The sequence below is a fragment of the Rhinolophus ferrumequinum genome, chromosome 2, assembly GCF_004115265.2.
Source record: "Rhinolophus ferrumequinum isolate MPI-CBG mRhiFer1 chromosome 2, mRhiFer1_v1.p, whole genome shotgun sequence".
NCBI classification, from domain to species: domain Eukaryota; kingdom Metazoa; phylum Chordata; class Mammalia; order Chiroptera; family Rhinolophidae; genus Rhinolophus; species Rhinolophus ferrumequinum.
The window spans coordinates 13,441,116-13,461,770 of record NC_046285.1 but is presented as its reverse complement, the minus strand read 5'-3'; the positions used below and the strand labels follow the sequence as shown (position 1 = coordinate 13,461,770).

The 20,655-nt window shown below is 36.2% G+C and overlaps 2 protein-coding genes across 12 annotated transcripts in view; one reads left to right on the top strand and one right to left on the bottom strand.

The window, feature by feature from the left end:
- The window catches only part of ROBO2 (roundabout guidance receptor 2), a 1,653,426-nt gene that overhangs the window by 382,810 nt on the left and 1,249,961 nt on the right, over positions 1-20,655 (bottom strand). The window lies entirely within an intron of this gene.
- On the top strand, positions 3,010-3,402 carry LOC117036408 (60S ribosomal protein L31-like). The gene has a single exon (XM_033131312.1). The coding sequence runs from the start codon at positions 3,025-3,027 to the stop codon at positions 3,400-3,402; it is 378 nt and encodes a 125-aa protein (XP_032987203.1). The 5' UTR covers positions 3,010-3,024.

Below are 20,655 nucleotides of genomic sequence, written 5' to 3'. Positions count from 1 at the left end.
CAGAGCTAGCAGTAGACCCCAGAGAGAACTGCAGCAGTGAGGGTCAAGTTATAAAGCAGACGATCTACAGTCCTGAGAAATAGAGGCAGTTCATGAGCAGAAGATGTACAGTGGCAATCCCAGTGACAAGAGTGGAAATACAGAGGCGAGGTAGCCAAGATCTGGCAGTGGACATTACTGGGAGGAGAACAAAGCCACCAAAACACCAGCAGCCTTTCCCAGCCTGCCCTGCCCCCCTCCCCCACTTTGCAGCAGATCCCAGAGGGGACACCTGGGACAGCTCAGGCAGTGCAGCATTATGTCTAGCTACAGGGGCAGCACTGGGATTTCAGGGGCTCAGAACCACATCTCCCACCACATTCTCCCATATTGGTGGTGCCCTGAGACTGAGAAAACTTGATCACAGAGGAGATACCAACCTCCCCAGAGAATACAAACCATTTTCCACCACCCAGCAGAGATCCCAGAAACTGGAGCAGTGCAAGAGAACAAAAACGCTCCACCGCCACCCATTGGAAAACAAAAGAAACACCTCCTCTTATCAACCTGATGCAGACTTCGCACACATAGATGCCTTGGCAGAAAAATAATCCTTCAAATGAAATGAACAACCAATGTAACAAGGCAGCCCACAAAGAAAATGAAAAATCTCCACACAATAAAATTTGAAAACATGGAAATATGTGACTTAAATGACAGAGAATTCAAGGTTGCAGTTCTGAAAAAAGTCATTGAGATGCAAGAATACTCAGACAGGCAGTTTAATGAAATCAGAAATAAAATCAATGAACAACAAAAAATACTTTATCAAAGACATTGAAACTTTAAAAAAAAGAATCAAATAGAAATTCTGGAGCTGAAGAAATTAATTAAAGAAATGAAGAATACAATAGTGAGCTTAGGAAAGAGAGATGATAGAGGAAAGAATTAGTGACATTTAAGATGGAAATATGGAAATGACACAGATGAAAGAAAAGAATAAAAAGAAATGAAATAACTCTACAAGAACTATCTGACTCCTTTCAAAAGAGCAATATAAGAATAATGTGTACAACAGAAGGAGAAGAGAGAGAGCCTATTCAAACATACAGTTGATGAGAACTTCCCAACCTATGGAAAGAACTGGATCCTTGAATCCAAAAAGCAAAAAGAATGCCTAATTATCTCAAAAAATAAAGGCCTTTCCTGAGGCACATTATATTAAAAATGACAAAAATCAATGACAAATAATTCTCAAGGCTGCCAGGACAAAGAAGATGATAACCTATAGAGGAAAGACCATCAGATTATCATATTTTTTGTGCAGAAACTCTGCAAGCTAGGAGGGAGTAGAATTAAATATTCAAATTATTGAAAGAAATTACCAAGCCAAAGGAATTTTCCACAACAAGACCTACATTGCAGGACATATTGAAGGAGATTATTCTACCTGGAACCAAAAGACAAAAAGATACAAAACTACGCGTAAGATGACTAACAGACAGAAGCAGGAAATTACAACCCTTATTCAGTAAAGGGCATTATACATGTAAATATAGAGGATAAAGGAGGTAAAAACATGAAGTAATAAAGAAAAAGAAAAAGAAAGAGAAGAAAATAGCTACTGCAATTTGGAAACGAACACACAGCAGAAATAGGGATAATCGGTGACAACAAAAACATAAAAGGTGCGGGAATAAAGTTCTGAATTTGTAAAGCAGAACGGAGATAAGATGCATGCTGAAGTAAAAGGATATACTATATATATGAAACTTTCTTTTACATAAATTTAATGGTAGCCACTCAAAAAAAAAAAAAGAGGAAAATCTAGAACTGAGACACATAACATAAACAACAACAAAAAAGAAACAGAGGAAAACATTATAGAATACCACCAAACTAAAAGAACAGACAGAAACACAAGGACAAAGAAACAATCGAGACACTGAGCTACCAGAAAACAAAAGATAAAATGGCCATAGGAAAGCCTCAGATATCAATAATCACCCTAAATGTAAATGTACTGAAGTCACCAATAAAAAGGCACATAGTAGCAGATTGGATAAAAAAAATAAAACCAAGGAGGGCCCAGTAGCTCAGGTGGTTGGAGCACCATACTCCTAACGCCTAGGTCACTGGTTCGATTCCCACATGGGCCAGTGAGCTGCGCCCTCTACAGCTAAGATTGTGAACAACAGTTCTCCCTGGAGTTGGGCTGCCTTGAGCAGCCGGAGGTCGGAGGTTGGCGTGAGCTGCAGTGGGCTGCCACAGGCTGCTGTGCTGCCGTGGGCTACCGTGTTCTACCATGAGTGCCCAGTGGCCAGTGTGAGTGGCCGGTAGCCCGTGTCAGTGGCTGGCAGCCAGCATGAGAGGCCATGGGCTGCTGTGTGCTGCCGTGAGCTGCTGTGAGTAGCCGACCAACGACTGGAAACCAACTGCCTCAGCCGGGGGAACGCAGGCTCATAATACCATCATGAGCCAGGGAGCTGTGTCCTATACAACTAGTCTGAGAAACAACGGCTTGAAATGGAGTAGGGGGTGGGAAGTGGAAGAAGGGGAAAAAGAAAAACAATAAAACTCAACCATATGCTGCTTCCAAGAGACACATCTCAGCCACAAGGACAAATATAGACTCAATGTGAAAGGGTGAAAAATGATATTCCAAGCAAATGGCATCCAGAGAAAAGCGGGTGTATTCATACTTATATCTTTAGGATAAAAAAAGTTAACGAGAGATAAAGATGAACATTGCATAATGATAAAGGGGACAATACAACAAGAAGACGTAACACATATAATATACCAGGGGTGCCAAAAAAAATGTATACAAGTGGCCACTTTTGTCAACTTTGTTCAAGCAGTAGTTTGCTGCAATCAGAAGCATCTGGATGCTGATAGTAACACTTTGAACACCTCTTGTAATTGCATAAGTCAAATGTGACTTGTATTCATCTTTTGTTATCAGTATATATTGAGTATTACAATTTTAATACTGTTTTCCTTTCTTAAAATGTGTATACAGCTTTCCAACTTGGGCTGGGCAGGATGGCTCCCACAAAGAAGGGTGGCGAGAAAAAGAAGGGCCGTTCTGCCATCAACGAGGTAGTGACCAGAGAATACACCATCAACATTCACAAGCGCATCCATAGAGTGGGTTTCAAGAAGCGTGCCCCACGGGCACTCAAAGAGATCCGGAAATTTGCCATGAAGGAGATGGGAACACCAGATGTGCGCATTGACACCAGACTCAACAAAGCTGTCTGGGCCAAAGGAATAAGGAATGTCCCATACCGCATCCGGGTGCGGTTGTCCAGGAAGTGTAATGAGGATGAAGACTCACCAAATAAGCTCTATACATTGGTTACCTACGTACCTGTCTCCACTTTCAAAAATCTACAGACAGTTAATGTGGATGAGAACTAACTGCTGGTCGTCAAATAAAGTTACAACACTGCCTTTGAAAAAAAAAAAATGTGTATACAATTTTTTGGCACCCTCTGTATATATGCTTCCAATCAGAGAGCACAAAAATATATAAAGCAACTACTAACAGAATGAAAGAGAGAAATTGACACAAACTGACAGTTATACTAGGGGACCTAAATATTGTATTGACAGCTGTGGATAGATCATCTAAATGGAAAATCAGTAAGAAAATATGAGCCTTAAATGACACATTAGACCAAATGGACATAATCAACATTTACAGAGCCTTTCATTCCAGAACACCAGATCATACATTCTTCTCCAGTGCACATGGAACATTCTCAAAGATAGACCATATGTTGGGACACAAAATTAGCCACAACAAATTTAAGAATACTGAAATTGTACCAAGCATATTTTCAAACCACAATAATTTGAAATTGGAGATCAAATGAAATAAGACAGAGGGAAAAAACACAAATATGTGGAGATTAAACAACATGCTACTAAAAAACAATAGGGTCAAAAACAGAAATAAAAGGAGAAATCAAAAGGTACATTTAAAAAATGAGAATACATTATATCAAAACTTTGAGATGCAGCCAAAACAGTTATAAGAGGGAAGTTCATATCATTACAGGCGTAGCTCAAGAAACAAGAAAAATCCCAAATAAACAACCTAACATTACATCTTAAAAAACAAATGAAGCCCAAAGTCAGCAGAAAGACGGAAATAATAAAAAATTAGAGCAGAATTAAATGAAATAGAGAACAACAACACATACCAATAGGAAAAATTAATTAACAAAGAGCTGGTTCTTTGAAAAGATTAATAAAATTGACAAACCCCTATCTAGACTCACTAAGGAAAAAAGAGAAAAGGCACCAATAAACAAAATCAGAAAGGAAAGAGGAGAAGTTATGACAGATACTACTGAAATGCAAAGGGTCTCACAAGAATACTATGAATGACTATATGTCACCAAACTCAACAACCTAGAAGAAATGGACAAGTTCTTAGAAATATATAACCTCCCTAGTTTAAATCATGAAGAACTGGAAAATCTAAATAGACTAATTAACAATAAGGAAATTGCAAGAACCATTCAAAATCTCCCCAAAAGCAAGTCCAGGACCAGATGGCTTCACTACTGAATTCTAACAAACATCCAAAGATGATTTAATACCTGTCCTACTCAAACTCTTCCAAAAAATTGAAGAAGAGGCAATACTTCTTAACTCATTTTATGAGGCCAACATTACCCTGATACTAAAACCTGGAAAAGATAACACAAAAAAAGAAAACTACAGACCAACATATCTAATGAATACAGACACAAAATTCCTAAAAAAAATACTAGCAAGTCAAATACAACAACACGTTAAGAAGATTATATATTGCAATCAAGTACGGTTAATTCCACAGACACAAGGATGGTTAAACTTATGCAAATTGATCAATGTGATATACCACATAAATAAAACGGGAATAAAACATATGATCATATCAATAGATGCAGAAAAAGCATTAGAAAAAATACAACATCTACATTTAATAAAATAAATATAGAAGGAAAATACCTCAACATAATAAAAACCATATACGACAAACCCTCAGCTAACATCATACTTAATGGTGAAAAACTGAAAGCTTTCCCTATATGATCAGGAATAAGATAAGTATGCCTCCTTTCTCCACTGTTATTCAACATAGGATTGGAAGTCCTAGCCAGAGCAATCAGGTAAGAGAAAGAAATAAAAGGCATCTAAATTGGGAATAAAGAAGTTAAATTGTCACTTTTTGCAGATGACACGATTCTTTATATAGAAAATCCTACACTCCACCAAAAAAGATAAAAAAACAATAAACAAATATGGTAAAGTTGTAGGATACAAAATTAATGTATAAAAATCCAATGCATTCCTATATATTAAGAATGAAATGTCAGGAAAAAATTCCTTTTACAATTGCAACTAAAATAATAAAATACCTAGGAATTAACAAAGGATATGAAGGACCTATACACTAAAAACCATAAGGCATTATTAAAAGAAACTGAAGACGGTACAAAGAAATTGAAAGATATTCCTTGGTCATGGATTAGAAGAATCAAAATAGTTAAAATGGCCATATTACCCAAAGCAATATACAGATTTAATGTAATCCCCATCAAAATTCCAATGACATTTTTTTAAAAGAAATAGAACAAAAGATCATGAGATTGGCATGAAATCACAAAAGAACCCAATTAGCCAAAGCAATCTTGAGAAAAAAGGACAACACTGCAGATATCATACTCCTGGACTATAAAGTATACTACACAGAGAAAGAAATCAGAACAGCATGGAGTTAGCAGAAAAACAGACAAGCAGAACAGACTAATGGAATGGAAGTGAGAGCCCACAAATAAACCCACATATGTATGGGCAAATCATCTTCAACAAAGGAGTCAAAAACATAGAATGGAGATAAGAAATCCTCTTCAATAAATGTTGCTGAGAAAATTGAAAGGCCATGTGCAAAATAATGAAACTAGACTGCAACATTGACTCAAAATGGATCAAGTACCTAAATAAAAGATCTGAAACAATAAAAAACAAAGAAGAAAACAAAGGTACTAAACTTATGGACCTTTGTTTTCTTTTATTTTACTTTTAGTTTTTGGACATTTGTTTTAGATAAGATTTTATGAATTTGACCTCAAAGACAAGGGAAGTAAAAGCAAAAATAAATAGGACTATATCGAACTGAAAAGTTTCTATACAGCAAAAGAAAACATCAACAAAACAAAGAAGCAAGCAATTGAATGGGAAAAGATACTCGCAAAAAACACTTCTGATAGGGGCTAATATCCATAATATATAAGGAATTCATAAAACTCAACAACAACAAAAAACAAACAATCCAATTTAAAAATGGAAAGATAATCTGAACACACCTCTCCCAAGAAGACATAAAAATGGCCAACAGATATATGAAAAGATGCTCAATTTCACTAGCTATTAGAGAAATGCAAATCAAAATCACAATGAGATACCACCTCACTCCTGTCAGAATGGTATCATCAATAAATCAACAAACAAAAAGTGTTGGTGAGGATGTGGAGAAAAGGGAAACTTCGTGCACTGTTAGTGGGATTGCAAATTGGTGCAGACACTATGAAAAACATTATGGCGATTCCTCAAAAAATTAAAACTAGAAATACCACATGACCTAGCAATTCGACTCTGGAAATTTATCCAAAGAAATACAAAACACGAATTTGAAAAGACATATGTACCCTTGTGTTCATAGAAGAATAGCTAAGATAAGCTATGTAAGCAACCTAAGTGCCCATCAATGGATAATTGGATAAAGAAATTGTGGTACATTTATACAATGGAATATTATTCATCCATGAAAAATGACATCTTACCATTTCAGAGAACATTGACGGACCTACAGGGGAATTATGCTAGGTTCTAAATGAATTGAGTCAGACAGACAAAGACAAATACCACATGATTCCACTTATATGGAGAATCTAAAAAACAAAATAAATAAACAAACAGAATAGAAACAATCTCATAGATACAGAGAACAAGCTGATAGTTGCTAGATAGAGGGGGTGTTGTGATACGCAAAAAAGGGGAAGGGATGGTGATGTATAAATTGCCAGTGATGAAAGCAGTCATGGGGATGTAAAGCACAGCACAGGAAATACAGTCAGTAATATTATAACTATATATGGTGTCAGATGGGTAGTAGACTTATCGGGGTGATCACTTCATAGGTTATATAAATGTCTAAACCCTGTTTTGTATTACCTGAAACTAATATAATATTGCATGTCAACTGTAATTGAAAAATAAAAATAATTAACTACCAAAAAATTTTTTAAAATGTAAAAAAATTAGTGCTGAAATTATGTACTTCAGATGCAGTCCACTATTTACAGAATCAAATACAAGGATCTGGTGCCATCTGGAGAAACAGAAATATGCTAGCTGAGAACCCATATTCTGTGCTTACTTCTCAGAAATGTGTTTGCAATACTTCCTACTTCTCTTTAACTGGCATCTTAAAATGTTCCATACACAATTGTAATGCCAACTTCTGTGCACCCATAACTTTCTAAACAACATAAATTGCAGGTTAATACAACTGGACATATAAATTAATTTAATGTTGCTTTGTCAAATAGAATAATTCACCTTTTCTACACGTTAACCAGTTAGAATTAATTTACCAAAACTTTCTGTTTATTTCTAATATTAAAAGATAGAAAATGTTTATTCTTTTAAAATAATCGAGTGCCATTTACAATGAATTAAGTGATTTATGAATAGACCATACACAAACTTGTCACTCTAAGTCACCATATTGAGCACCAGGTTTTTTTGTTGGTGTGGCAGTGCATTAAAAGGAACAATGGTCTCTCCTTGCTGATGAATGACAGCTGCAAAAAAGCAAACACTGAAAGGTGCCACCACTACGCAGTAATTAAGACACAATCCAGGTGTGTCACAAAGTAAGTGAAAAGACTGCAAAGGGACAATACCGTGTTTCCCCGAAAATAAGACCTAGCCAGACCATCAGCTCTAATGCATCTTTTGGAGCAAAAATGAATATAATTACTATAATAGAAGACTAGGTCTTATCTAACATAATATAATACAAGCCTGGGTCATATATTAATTTTTGCTCCACAAGATGCATTAGAGCTGATGGTCTGGCTAGGTCTTATTTTTGGGGAAACATGGTACTACCAAAGAGAGTGCCTCTTATTTGAAGGTGAAGATTTGTGTTTGCCTCCACTGGTATTTGTGTGCACAGCTCAATACAGGTCACCCAAAACTACTGTGATGAATGTATTTTTAAGAAAATACTTTTTTAAGTGTTTAAACCTGAAAAGAAAACCCAATAATCTGCTAAGTTTCTGGTAGATTTCTCTCAGATACACTGCATTAAAGCATAGGACACCCAATTTGGCTCATAGGACCCCCAGTTCTGCTTTGCCTCCAGCAGCAGGTATAAAGGAGACCAGATACTGAAGGGGAAACGGAGCAGGCATTTCCACCTGTAGAATGATGGAGTCAGAATGGGAGGGGGCTGAAATTTTATTGAAAGCCCATGATGGGACAATCCAGTCCAGGCATCTGTGACAGTCAGTGGACAGAATCCTCAAAGTGATTTTCCAAAGTAGCCTAAGGGCCTCCTTTATACAGATAAGGAGACTTAAAATGACACAAATGCAGTCTTTTGACCAAGATTACAAAGTGGTTCAGTCAAAAGTGCAAATAGTTCTAGGCCTTTCTATATCTAAAGTTAATATGCTAGTCTACATTATACTGGTTTTGAAGTGGTCTAGTCCTTTTACTTATGCTTTTTATATAATGGCAATAGTTTGGGGTTATAGCCTGGACTCCTGCATGTATAATATTAGTGTGCTCTGATAGACACAGTTTTTCTGTTTTTATATATAAAATAATTTTTTGGAATGCTTCCTGAAAAGCAGGATTCCTCAAGTAAAACTTACACACGGAAAACCGAAAAACACTAACTGTAACACTTACAAACTTCACAGGCAGCTCGTAATTTTCTATGGTTGTGAATGTAGGTCCTAGATCTCTTCCTTCTCTTCCTCCTCAGCAAATATCGTAGCTATCCTCACATTTGATTAGTATAAGATTTTTTTTTTAAAAAGAACACTATCTGTAACTTCTAATATTAATAATTATGTGTTTCATATTACTCAAATATAAATATCAATTCAGAAATATAAAATTAGGTTTCATATGTTTATGTCCATGGGCAACTACAGAATTTTTAAATATAAATCTATGAAATTTCTAAAATTTAGATTAACAACCTGATTGTAACGCGGTAGATGACATTATCCAGATGAAACTAAGTATCTCTTGCAATATGAAGATCAGACTGACTACCACGTACCATGTGCAAGGAGACCAACCACCCTTCTCGATTCAACACCTGCAAAAATTATCTTTATAGAACTCTATGTCGTTTTATAGTCTTTGCTTTTCACTAATGTCTCACACATCCATGGCACTTTGATTATTTCTCCCTAGATCACAAACATTAAAGAAATATCATCTAGAACAAAAGCAATTGTTAAAAAGAAACAGAAACAGAAGTCACGGCAGAACGCTTTGTCATAAGGTAGTTTCCAGGTAACCCAGCAAAAGAGTCTTTCTTTTTTTTCAGGTCTCAATAGAATAATAATCCAGATTTTTAAAATATCTGACAAAGAACCTTTACACTTATCAAAATGAAATTATTGGATTCAAGTTTCAGAAACAGTGACGTTCAAATGACCTCCCAAACTCATTTTGAGTAATTATTCTTTCTCAAGAATTGAAGGAAGCATTATTACTTATTTACCAACACAATTTTACTTGCTTAACATCAAAAAGTTAATAAGTAACAAATCTGGGATTCAAATCCAGATCAGTTGGATGCTTTGAAATGCTAAGGGAAATGGTGAAAAAAAATAAAATAAAATAAAACCCAAAGGAAAAAGAGAGAGTACGTAACGCTTGCGACGTCAACATAGTGCTTTCTGTCAAGGAAGAAGATTCTACCCCTCAGAATTCCTGGTTGGAGGGGAAATATTCTGTAAGTAGTACAATTACTCTTATCGGAGAGCAAAAGAGAAACTCGTGTATTTATGAGAGAATGATCGAAGGATGACCTTGGCCTCATATTCGGGATGTGGATATGGAACTACTCTCAACAACAAACCTAACAGAGCCCCATGTGGAGAGTACTCGCCGTCTTTTAAGCACTCACCTACTGCCTTTGTAGCACAGTCCAATTCAAAAATTTTACAGATGAAAGACAGCATCCTCTCACCTAAAACATAAATAGAGCCTACTGATTTCTCCCGAGCTCCATGACAACCTACTCTTGCTAGCTCCAGGAATAAAGGCGAGACTTAAAACTTGGGAGCTATTCTGAGCAGCTCATGGGAAAAGCATTACACAATTCCACAGCAATATCACCAGTGATACATTTAAGTGAACTAAAGCAGTTCTAAGCATGGAATCTTTAACTGGGCACACTGGACTAAAACCTTCAATCTGTTCAGAATGATTTATTGGTGGATGACCACTAAAATAATAAATGCAATAGTTTACTAAAAGTAAAATATTTTAAAAGTTGCCCCTTTTTATTTTCCTCAAGAGACTTTACCTTCAATCGTCCATTAAATTGAATATAGTTCACCCCCACCCTTCAGCTTCTAGCACCAGTTGTCAATGACCAATTAAGGAGAAACGTGTTTAGGAAAGCAAACAAACATCTAAATCAGCCAATATATCTTCCTGTTTCTCTGACTGAAAAATTATGCCCTCAAGAGATAGCTTCTGTAAAATAACGTGAAGTCTAAAATATATCAAGAGACATATTCTCTTCAAGAAACGGAATTTATTTAAATTAAATCCATTATTTATTTATTTATTTTTAAAGAGCTAAATATATATATATATTTTTGTAGCTTTTGAATATTTTAGAGAATCTGTACAAGAGTTCCTTGGGGTTCTATCAGAAAGGAAAACAAATTAGTGAGTGCCAACACAGCAAAAGACAGTTGACCACACATGGTTCACATTTCCTTGAGAAAGCTAAAATATGGAACACCTTCAACTTGGGGCAAAGCTCCTTTTGTGATCTCAAATTTCACATGTATTTCTTACATGCTGGTTCAATACGTAGCTCATGGTTTGGACCTGGCCTTTCCACAAAATGATCTTCCATACAACTGGATGGATCCAACCGATAAAGTTGGGATTAGAGTAAGTGTAGCCGCAATCTCAGGGTTAACCTTTCCTAGATGGTCCCCTGCCCCCATACTTACCCACCTAACACATACCTATATACACACTTGGCAGTTTGAAGCCAAACTCAATTCTGGATCCTCCCTCAGGGGTCGTCTAGGATTCATGAAAGAGCACGTAGATCTCTCTGTGCCCAAGAAGACACAAACTCACAAAAAACTAGGTTAGATTCACTACTCCTTTTCCCTTTACCCAAGCGGCAGGAGATTCCAAATAATGAAGGTAGGAAGAGCTGTCTAGCTGCAAATGATCGACTTTGTTCACAGCCCGTATGATTGACATACATTACTATGGTTACACGTTTCTAAGTTCACATCAGGTAACTACGAAATGGACCTTACCTCTGATTTAATTAGCAAAACGTGCTGCTTTCACTTGTTTACAACAGCAGAGCTATCGAATGGTGCACAATTTATTTTTATCCTTCAGGCAGACCCTTCAGCTAATTAAAATTTCCAATTTTATACATAAATAGGCAATAGGAAGATCATTCTGCAATGCCTGGTTTTACTTAAAATCCTTTAAACTATTATGGTTCCATGTATATTCTATCACACTATGGTTCTATTTTTAGAAGTTGCAGTGCAGGAAACATCAGCCTAAAAGAAAGAAGCAGCAAATGGTTTTTCCCTCATCCTGAATGAAAATCAGAAACCCTACTTGTTCGCCACAGTTTCTTTGATGTCTCCATTGTATTCACACAGCCTCATTCTACAGAGAGTTGAGCTAAATGAGTCAGTATGTTAATTATGTGCGCTGGGAGCACACAGAAGAAATAAAGAAGTTATTACCTTCCCAAGTTTCTCAGGTAATGAGACCCACTTCTGCAGATATGTGGCACTGTACCAGAATCTATCATGAGAATGAGCTTCGCAGTAAAATGCACAGAATTAATTTTTTAATGAAAATTCTCTACTCGTTTTCTGAGTCAAGTCCACCTGACAAATGTCACCGGGCAATGTCATCACCAGTTAACCAGCAGAAGGCCTTCTGAACAGATGGTATAGCGAGCGGTGCCTTTTCAGGAGGGAGGCTGGCTAATTTCAGCCACCCCCCATGAAAAGGAAATAAAATAAAATTGGCTCCATGTCACTCAAACATGACAGTACTTTGGATTTCTCCCCCATGATGTTTTTTAGCCTTGAGGCAGATATGACAGGCGCCTTATTAAATTCCAAAAATAAATGTGGAGCAAGAAGGCAGTGCATTCCAATGAGACATCCAACTTGTTAAAATGCAACATGCATACAACTTGGTTCATTTTATTTTTAACCATCATTCTCACCATTTTGAATCAAAATGGAAGTATAATATCTGTTCCATAAACTAAGTAAAATTAGTCCAAAGATCTTTTTATCTTTGATAAAAATTAGCTATTCATTTGTTCAAATGTACCTAAGCTGGAATTTCCCAAAAATATCCCCGTCAATATCTGGTAATAAGTCTAAGGGGAAAAAAAAGATGTATGGAAGATTTCTCACTCCCTATTGTAAATCTACTAACAGTTCCTTAGACAAACGTAACGATATTTATGGATCCCTGCCTTTGTGCATGCTATATATTTCCATATTTGTGCTTTTGTCTCTCAAATTATCACAATCCTACCTAGGTACAACAATTCGATTCTCACTACCTTTTCCTGATATCTACTTTCTTCCCCCACACCATCACAAGTAATCACTTCTGATTTCTCATAATATGTGTCTTGTTCTATTTAGCACTTCATGTATTTATTCTGCCTCATATGTTAATTAATTTCCTCCACTAGAAACATATTTTTATTCTAGTATGTTGCCTTTATGGGGAAAAGGAGCCCTTATTTATCCATATATAACTTACACTATCTAGTGACTTAATACAAGTTAAAAAGAAAAAAAAATATGATTAAATACATATCTGATAATGACGCAATCACTATTGTTTCTTCATTGTTTTAGTACTATGGCTGCAAGGAATTTGGATGTTTGATAACAAGAGGCAATCCAAATTTGAAGTCCTGATATGTATATTCCATACTGTAAAAAACACCACAGCGTAACTTCAGAATCTGGTTCTTATCTCCGAGGAGCTTTCAGCTGGAATATAAGGACCAGACTTTGAGGAGATTGCTGAGGAAACCTCTATGACTCATTCTACATAATAATGATAACTGGCATTTATCTTGTAGATAAATAGTATCTAATATAATTAATATTAATATAATTTAATATTAAACATTCCTACAAAAGAAGCAATATTAACCTAGCATTATACATCAGAAAACAGAAATTCAGAGAGGTTAAATCACTTGTGCAAGGCCACAGGTCTGCCGATAAGTGACAGGCGTTCAAGCTCAAGTATATTAATAACAAAAACTATGTATTATGCACCTTCAATTACTTCACAGTTTCACAAACCACAAATGTGTCTTCTACAGAACCTGAAGGAGACTGGACTAGCAAAGACATGACACTCTATCCAGAATATTCGTTCCATTTTAGCCAGATGATTTTCTCTTAAGGGCTAATATCTGAGGAACTGAATCACCACTCTCCATGTCCAGCTCCAGGGAGCTCTAGCAAAGGCCTCTCCCACCAGACCAAGTGTTCTGACAGATCCTCCTCACACTTCCCAAGTCCTAGAATAATAATTACATAGGTCTTTAATCAGTACCAAGGTACAGGTAGCAGTCATGATCCAAATAATGATTCAGAGGGCTAAAATTTAGCTTATTTTGTTTTTACCTGGTTCTATTGCCCTAACTAATATTTTTCATGTAAGAAGCAAACTAATATTTTGAAATATGGTCAAGTACAGTCTCAAATGTGTTATGCAAACCATCACTGTTTCTAGGAATAGAAATAAGGTTAACACGAGATCAAAAAGATAGGAAGACTTTGCTATAACTAGAATTCCGTTAAAGTGTTTGTTGCAACATCCTAAATCAGAAACTTGTCTAAGACAAGTTGAAGCAGGTTCTAATTCACATTCTCTCTTTCTCTTTCTCTCTCTCTCTCTCTCTCTCTCTCTCTCTCTCCCTTTTTGTTTGATGTTTTTTTCTTTCATTTAATTAATTCCAAAACACTTAATATCTTGAAATATTAAGACACACTATAATGGGCCATATATAACCTTCCTCATGGAAGACCATGCATAGTTTGAAGGTGCTTCGTCAGATGCAAAAAAGAAGGTAGTAGACTTGTTAATAATAATTTTTTAAAGAGCAAGGACATAAAGATCCCATCAACTATTCTCTCCTCCGCCTTAGATTTTACTCTACATGTTAAAGATTATGTCTTTCTATTCTTCCATGTACATTTATTCTCCCTTTCCTGTTGAAGTTCATCAAGAAAGCTGTTTCAAGGAAGAACATTTGCTGTTTATACCACCCTCCTGTAAACAAGTTGTGTCACTGTTGATATGATGTCATATCTACAGCAAAGCTGGATGCAGAGGAAATTCCCACACACTGAGGGAATTATTTCAGTAAACCACAGAAAAGATTATATTCTGGGTAATAACAACATCATGGAAGTGTTTGCTTCTCTACTAAATACCTCCTCAAACTTTAGATTTAAATTGCTTTAGCTACATGATTATCTTTTCTTTTTAGTCAAAGATGTTAAAATAGAATATATCACACAAAGAAAAATAATCTTTTTTTTTTTTTTTTTTGCTTGCCAAATCTTTGGTTAGAAAACTAAGCGTTAGAAAAAAGAAACCTCGACAGGGAATGATGCTGCTATCTCTTCAGCCAAATGCCATGATTTTGCCTTTTGGTTACATTTTAAGTTCTTAGATTCTACTTTTTTTTTTCCTGACACAAATATAAATGTATCTAATCTTGCTTGAAATGTGTGAATCTTTAACACTAACAGTCCCTGCCAGCTGCAATCCATAAAGCAATACATACTTCAGCATGAATCTGAGAGCTGTCTTAGTATAAAAATAAAAGAAAATTAAAATAAGTGGCTGAAAGAGCTTATTTTCCACATACTAGCAAGATATCTACAAAGTAGTTCACAGATTTGAGTTTGGTAAATGTCTGTGTTTTTCATCAAATCTTCTGATAATAATAAAGAAAATTCTGTTCAAGTGTCACTAAAAAAAGCCAAGCTTCTGACTTTGACTCCTTACACACTTGGTATTTTAGATTCCAACCACATGTAGGAAAGACTGATACAAATGGATGATCTTTTCTTGATACTTAGTTTGGTTCCTGGTATTGATTAATCATACTGCAGTGTGGAAAGCCCTGAATTAGAGGTCAGAAGATTGATATTTTTATACAGGCTTAGTCACTATTTATTTCCTGTGTTAGCCTGCCACCTGACTTACTTGTCTGCACCCCAATTTTCTCCTCTGTCAACTGGGATCCGTAATGATTTACCTCTATTCTTAGGAAAGTCAAATGCATAGTGCTTATTGTTTTTGTTTATTGGTACCATTCCTCTGAAACAGATAAACTACAGAGAGGCATCTAAAATGTAAAGTTTAAGTGAAAATAGTGATATCATTAAGCAGCAAACACTGAATTTGAATGAAACAGGAAAACCAAATAAAATTTGACTATTTTCTTACTGTAATTATTTTACTTGTTAATTTGTGCACGTTATTGTTTGCATCAAAATGAGAAATAGAAAGATAAGATCATCAGTTTGTTAGCACCACTTTTTTTAGAAAATGTGTAATTTTTACAAGTGCTTCTATTTCACCATTCTTAGAACGTGTTGCATAGTTAAAATTTGACTTACAAGTACAAAGAACTTTTTGAATGACTCACCTCATTCAGCCTTTGATATTTCACTATTATTACTACCTTTGACAATGAGTAAAGACTTTGGTGAAGATACCTGTCTACAAAAATGTTTGTTGATGCACAAGTGATCAAATATGTACAAAGTACTGAGATTTATGTATAAAAATAGAAATATTTTATTTCCTCACTCATCAAATCTATTCATCAGGAGAAGCTCACATGGAGTTTATGAAATATTTTTATTTGAATTGTGAGACCTGCCAACCATCCCTGAACTCTCAACTAATCATCAGACAAAAAGAAAAATCCAAGAACATTTATGAGTAGAGATGCAGGTGAAATTTAAAATTACAGGATTCTGGTAATCATTTCTGGTTGTGTTTGTTTACAATTTCATGTGAGGCCTGGTCTGCTATGGAAATTTACATAGTTTCCCTGAACACATCCATTCAGCTCTCATTTCCCCTGTTCTCTCTGGGTGGAGATTAGTAAGCCATTTTCATTAGAAATATCAACATTTGCTAAGTCAGTAAAGAAATACAAAATTTTAATTAAAAACTACGTATTGCTAGGGACACTAGGAAAATTATGGATATTCTCAGATTATCAGCAATCTTCTCTATCTGAAGGTAGAATAGAAAATGGGTTGATAATCCTAATGTAAAAGTCTATGTCACTAGGATACTTCTGCATTGTACATACTGGATACTGAACACACACACTAGCAGAGAATACCTATTGATGACAAACGTGGCCTGTCTGCCTAAAAAGATGCCAAGCTACTAATTTTCTGTAGAAAGAAATAAAATATATGATTATAATGAGTAATTAAAAAGTAGCTTTAATGTACTAAGTGAAATATGTCTCTAAAAAAGAAAATTGGATAGAGATAGAGATCCAAGATGGCAGAGTAGATAAATGCTGTGCCTGCCTCATCCCATGAACACATCAAAATATGACTAAATTAAGAACAATCAACCTGGAGAACCATCTGAAGTCTAGCTGAACAGAAGTTTTATAACTAAGGATATACGGAAGAAGCCGCTTCAAGACTGGTAGGAAGGGTGGAGACATGAAACAGACTGGTCCCACACCCACGTGTAGCAGTTGAAACTTGGGAGAGATATCTTGGCCACAGACGTTCCCCATGAAGAAGCAAGGGACCACAGCCCCCCACACCAAACTCCCCAGCCCAAAGTACTGGTGCCAGGAAAATCACTACCTGTTTTTCTGGTTATTAAAAACAGCGGGGGTTCTGACTGTCTGGGTGGGATGGAAGGCTGCAGATAACCCAAACAGACTCCTAAATGTCCCGCACACGCACTTACCTTGGGCTCCAGCAGAAAGATGGTGACTCTGTGGGCGTTGGGGACATATGGAAAGAGACTGAGTTGTGTACCTTCGGAATGAGAAGTGGAGGGACAATGCCCATTATCCCTGTGTGGGGCTCTTCGACCATGCAGCTGGCAAGTGGGTGCCATCTTTGCTGTATTGAGCCTGCCCACACACGACCACATCAGAATCTGATTGGCCTAGTGAGCTCTGCTGCTCCATCCTGCTGACTCACTGGGACCCTGCCTCACCCAACTTGCATACTGCCTGAGGATTTATCAGTGACTGAACCTTACAGAGGCTGGCAGGTGGCAGCAGGCCTCAGAGTACCCTGGTGTTTTGTGGAGATACCCCAGACAGGTACTGGTGGCAGCCATCCTCGGTTCATGGTATGGCTTCTCCCACATACCTCCAGGTATAGCACAGGCAGTTACCAATTGTGGATCACTTTGTAGCTCCTAGCCAGGTAGCCCCTGGCTGGTCACAGGCAGCGGGAGCACCAGAGCATTCCCAAGAGGCACCAGAACCAACATACTTGTAGGTTGAGCTCAGACCACAGCAGAGCACCACCCAGTTACCCCCAAAAGCAGCACACCCAAAGTGTGGTCTCAACAGGCACCAGAGCCCACTGGGATGAATCCCGCTTTGTGTGTTAGGCTTCCTGCAGAGCAGCTCATAAGCTTTGGATGTGGCCAAACCCCACAGCCAATCAGCCTAAGGGGTCAATTGCACCCAATCAAAACAGCAAAAAGGAAAGAAAAAAAATACAATCCAAAAAAATGAGGGTAGTTTAAGAGACCTCTGGGACAACGCCAAGCTTAACAACATTCGCATCATAGGGGTGCCAGAAGAAGAAGAGAGAAAGCCAGGGATTGAGAATCTACTTGAAGAAATAATGACTGAAAACTTTCCTAACCTGGTGAAGGAAATAAACAGACAAACTCAGAGAACACAGAGTCCAAAAAAAGATGAACACAAATGGACCCACACCTAGACACATAATTCGAATGACAAATGTTAAAGACAAAGGGAGAATCCTAAAAGCAGCAGGAGAAAAGCACTAGTTACCTACACGGGAGCTCCCATACAACTGTCAGCTGATTTCTCAACAGAAACTTTGCAGGCCATGAGGGATTGGCATGAAATAGTCAAAGTGATGAAAAGCAAGGACCTACAACCAAGGTCATTCTACCTAGCAAACTTATCATTTACAATGCAAGGACAGATAAAGAGCTTCCCAGACAAGAAAAAGCTAACGGAGTTCATCACTACCAAACCAGTATTACAAGGAATGTTAGAGGGACTTCTTTAATATGGGGAAATAAAAGATCAAAAATATGAATAATAAAATGGCGATACCTACATATCTATCAATAATTGCTTTCAATGTAAGTGGATTAAATGCTCCAATTAAAAAAATAGGGTGGCTGAATGGATAAGAAAACAAAACCTGGCTGCCTACAAGAGACTCACTTCAGATTAAAAGACACTCACAGACTGAAAGTAAAGGGATGGAAAAAAATTATTTCATGGGGGAAAAAAATAAAAAACAAGCTGGGTAACAATACTTATACCAGACAAAATAGACTTTAAAACAAAGGCTATTAAAAGAGAAAAAGAGGACCTACTAAACTCACTTCCTGGTGTTTATCTAAAATGCTACTTAGGGGGGACATGTGCAGCCATATATTCATTGCAGCATAGTTTACAATGGCTAAGAGGTGGAGGCAGCCTGGGTGTCCATCAATGGAAGAATGGATAAAGAGAGGAGGTGGTACATACCTATGTACAATGGAATATTGCTCGGCCAGGGAAGGGAATGGGTCCTTATCATCTGCAATGGCGTGGATGGACCTGGATGGTGTTGTGTTGAGTGAAGTATGTCAGACAGTGAAAGACAGATGCAATGTGATTTCACTTACATGTGGAATCTAAAGCACAAAATAAACAAACAAACCAGAAACAGACTCATAGATACAGAGAACATTTTGATAGTTGCCAGATGGGAGGGGGATTAGGATGGTGGGTGAAGAAAAGGGAAGGGATTAAGAAGTACAAATTGGTAGGTATAAAATAGTCACAGGGATGTAAAGTAAAGCACAGGAAATATGGTCAATAATATGGTAATGACTCTGTATAGTGGCAGGTGGGTACTAGACTAGTCAGGGGGATCACTTCTTAAATTATGTAAATGTCTAACTACTATGTTGTACACCTGAAATTAATATAGAATAATATTGAATGTCAACAGTAACTGAAAAATTTAAAAAGGTGTAGGGGAAAGCTGAAGGGCAATAAATGGTCCAAATTTCCAGGTGTAAAACAAATAAGTCATGTGCTGTAATATACAGCATGGGGACTATGGTCAATGATATTGTGATAGTGTGGTATGACGTCAAATGGTTGCTGGACTTATCATGGTGATCACTTTTTTAAGTCTATAAATGTTGAATAACTATGGTGTACACCTGAAACTAATATAATATTGCATGTTAGCTATATTTTTAATAAAAATGTTATACAAAGAAAATTGGATAGAAAACATGGGTGAAGTTATAAATAAAAACAAACATTTAGGAATACAGTTAGTGTTCCTCACTGCAATATATTTTCATTGAAATTAATTTTATTTAAAAATAAAACTATTAAGCAAATTTTAAGCCATAAGTAATCTTAATAAAATTGGCAAAATGGAAAGTAGTCATTTTTTTTTCTATTTGTTTTCAGGGCAAGTTTTATCAAAAAGGCAAGGAATGCTAATACCAGATTATTCTAGCAGAAAGAAGTTTAATTATCCAAATGAATACTTTTGAATTACGTTTTATTTTTGGCAGAAAGTATGATATAAATATTTTCAAATAAATATTCTTAAATCTCTGAGACTTTCTGTTTCATATATATTGAATATTGTTTTGCTGATATATAATGTCATAATGCTTGATTCTGCATTAAAACAATATTTAAAAGTATAACTGTTTCAAGTTAATATTTTATTTTTACATAAACCCTACTCACATGATTAATGTCTTTTTCTCTCATATTATTGAATTTATAAGATTTTAGAGCTGGATAAAGACTTTCAGGTCATATAACATTTTATTTTTCAGTTTCAGAGATTAAAATATAGTATTTATACTACTCTGTTTTTCACATCTAGGCATCATTTTTTTGTCCAAAATACGTTGTATATTTTAGTGATACTTATTTAAATATTGTTTATCATAATAGTTTACATAATCTACCCAAATATGATGCACAGTCATTATTTTTCCTTTGGTCATTTTTTGGGAGAAGATAAAATATAATAGACCCTTCCATTTTGTCTGATTGAGCTAGTATGT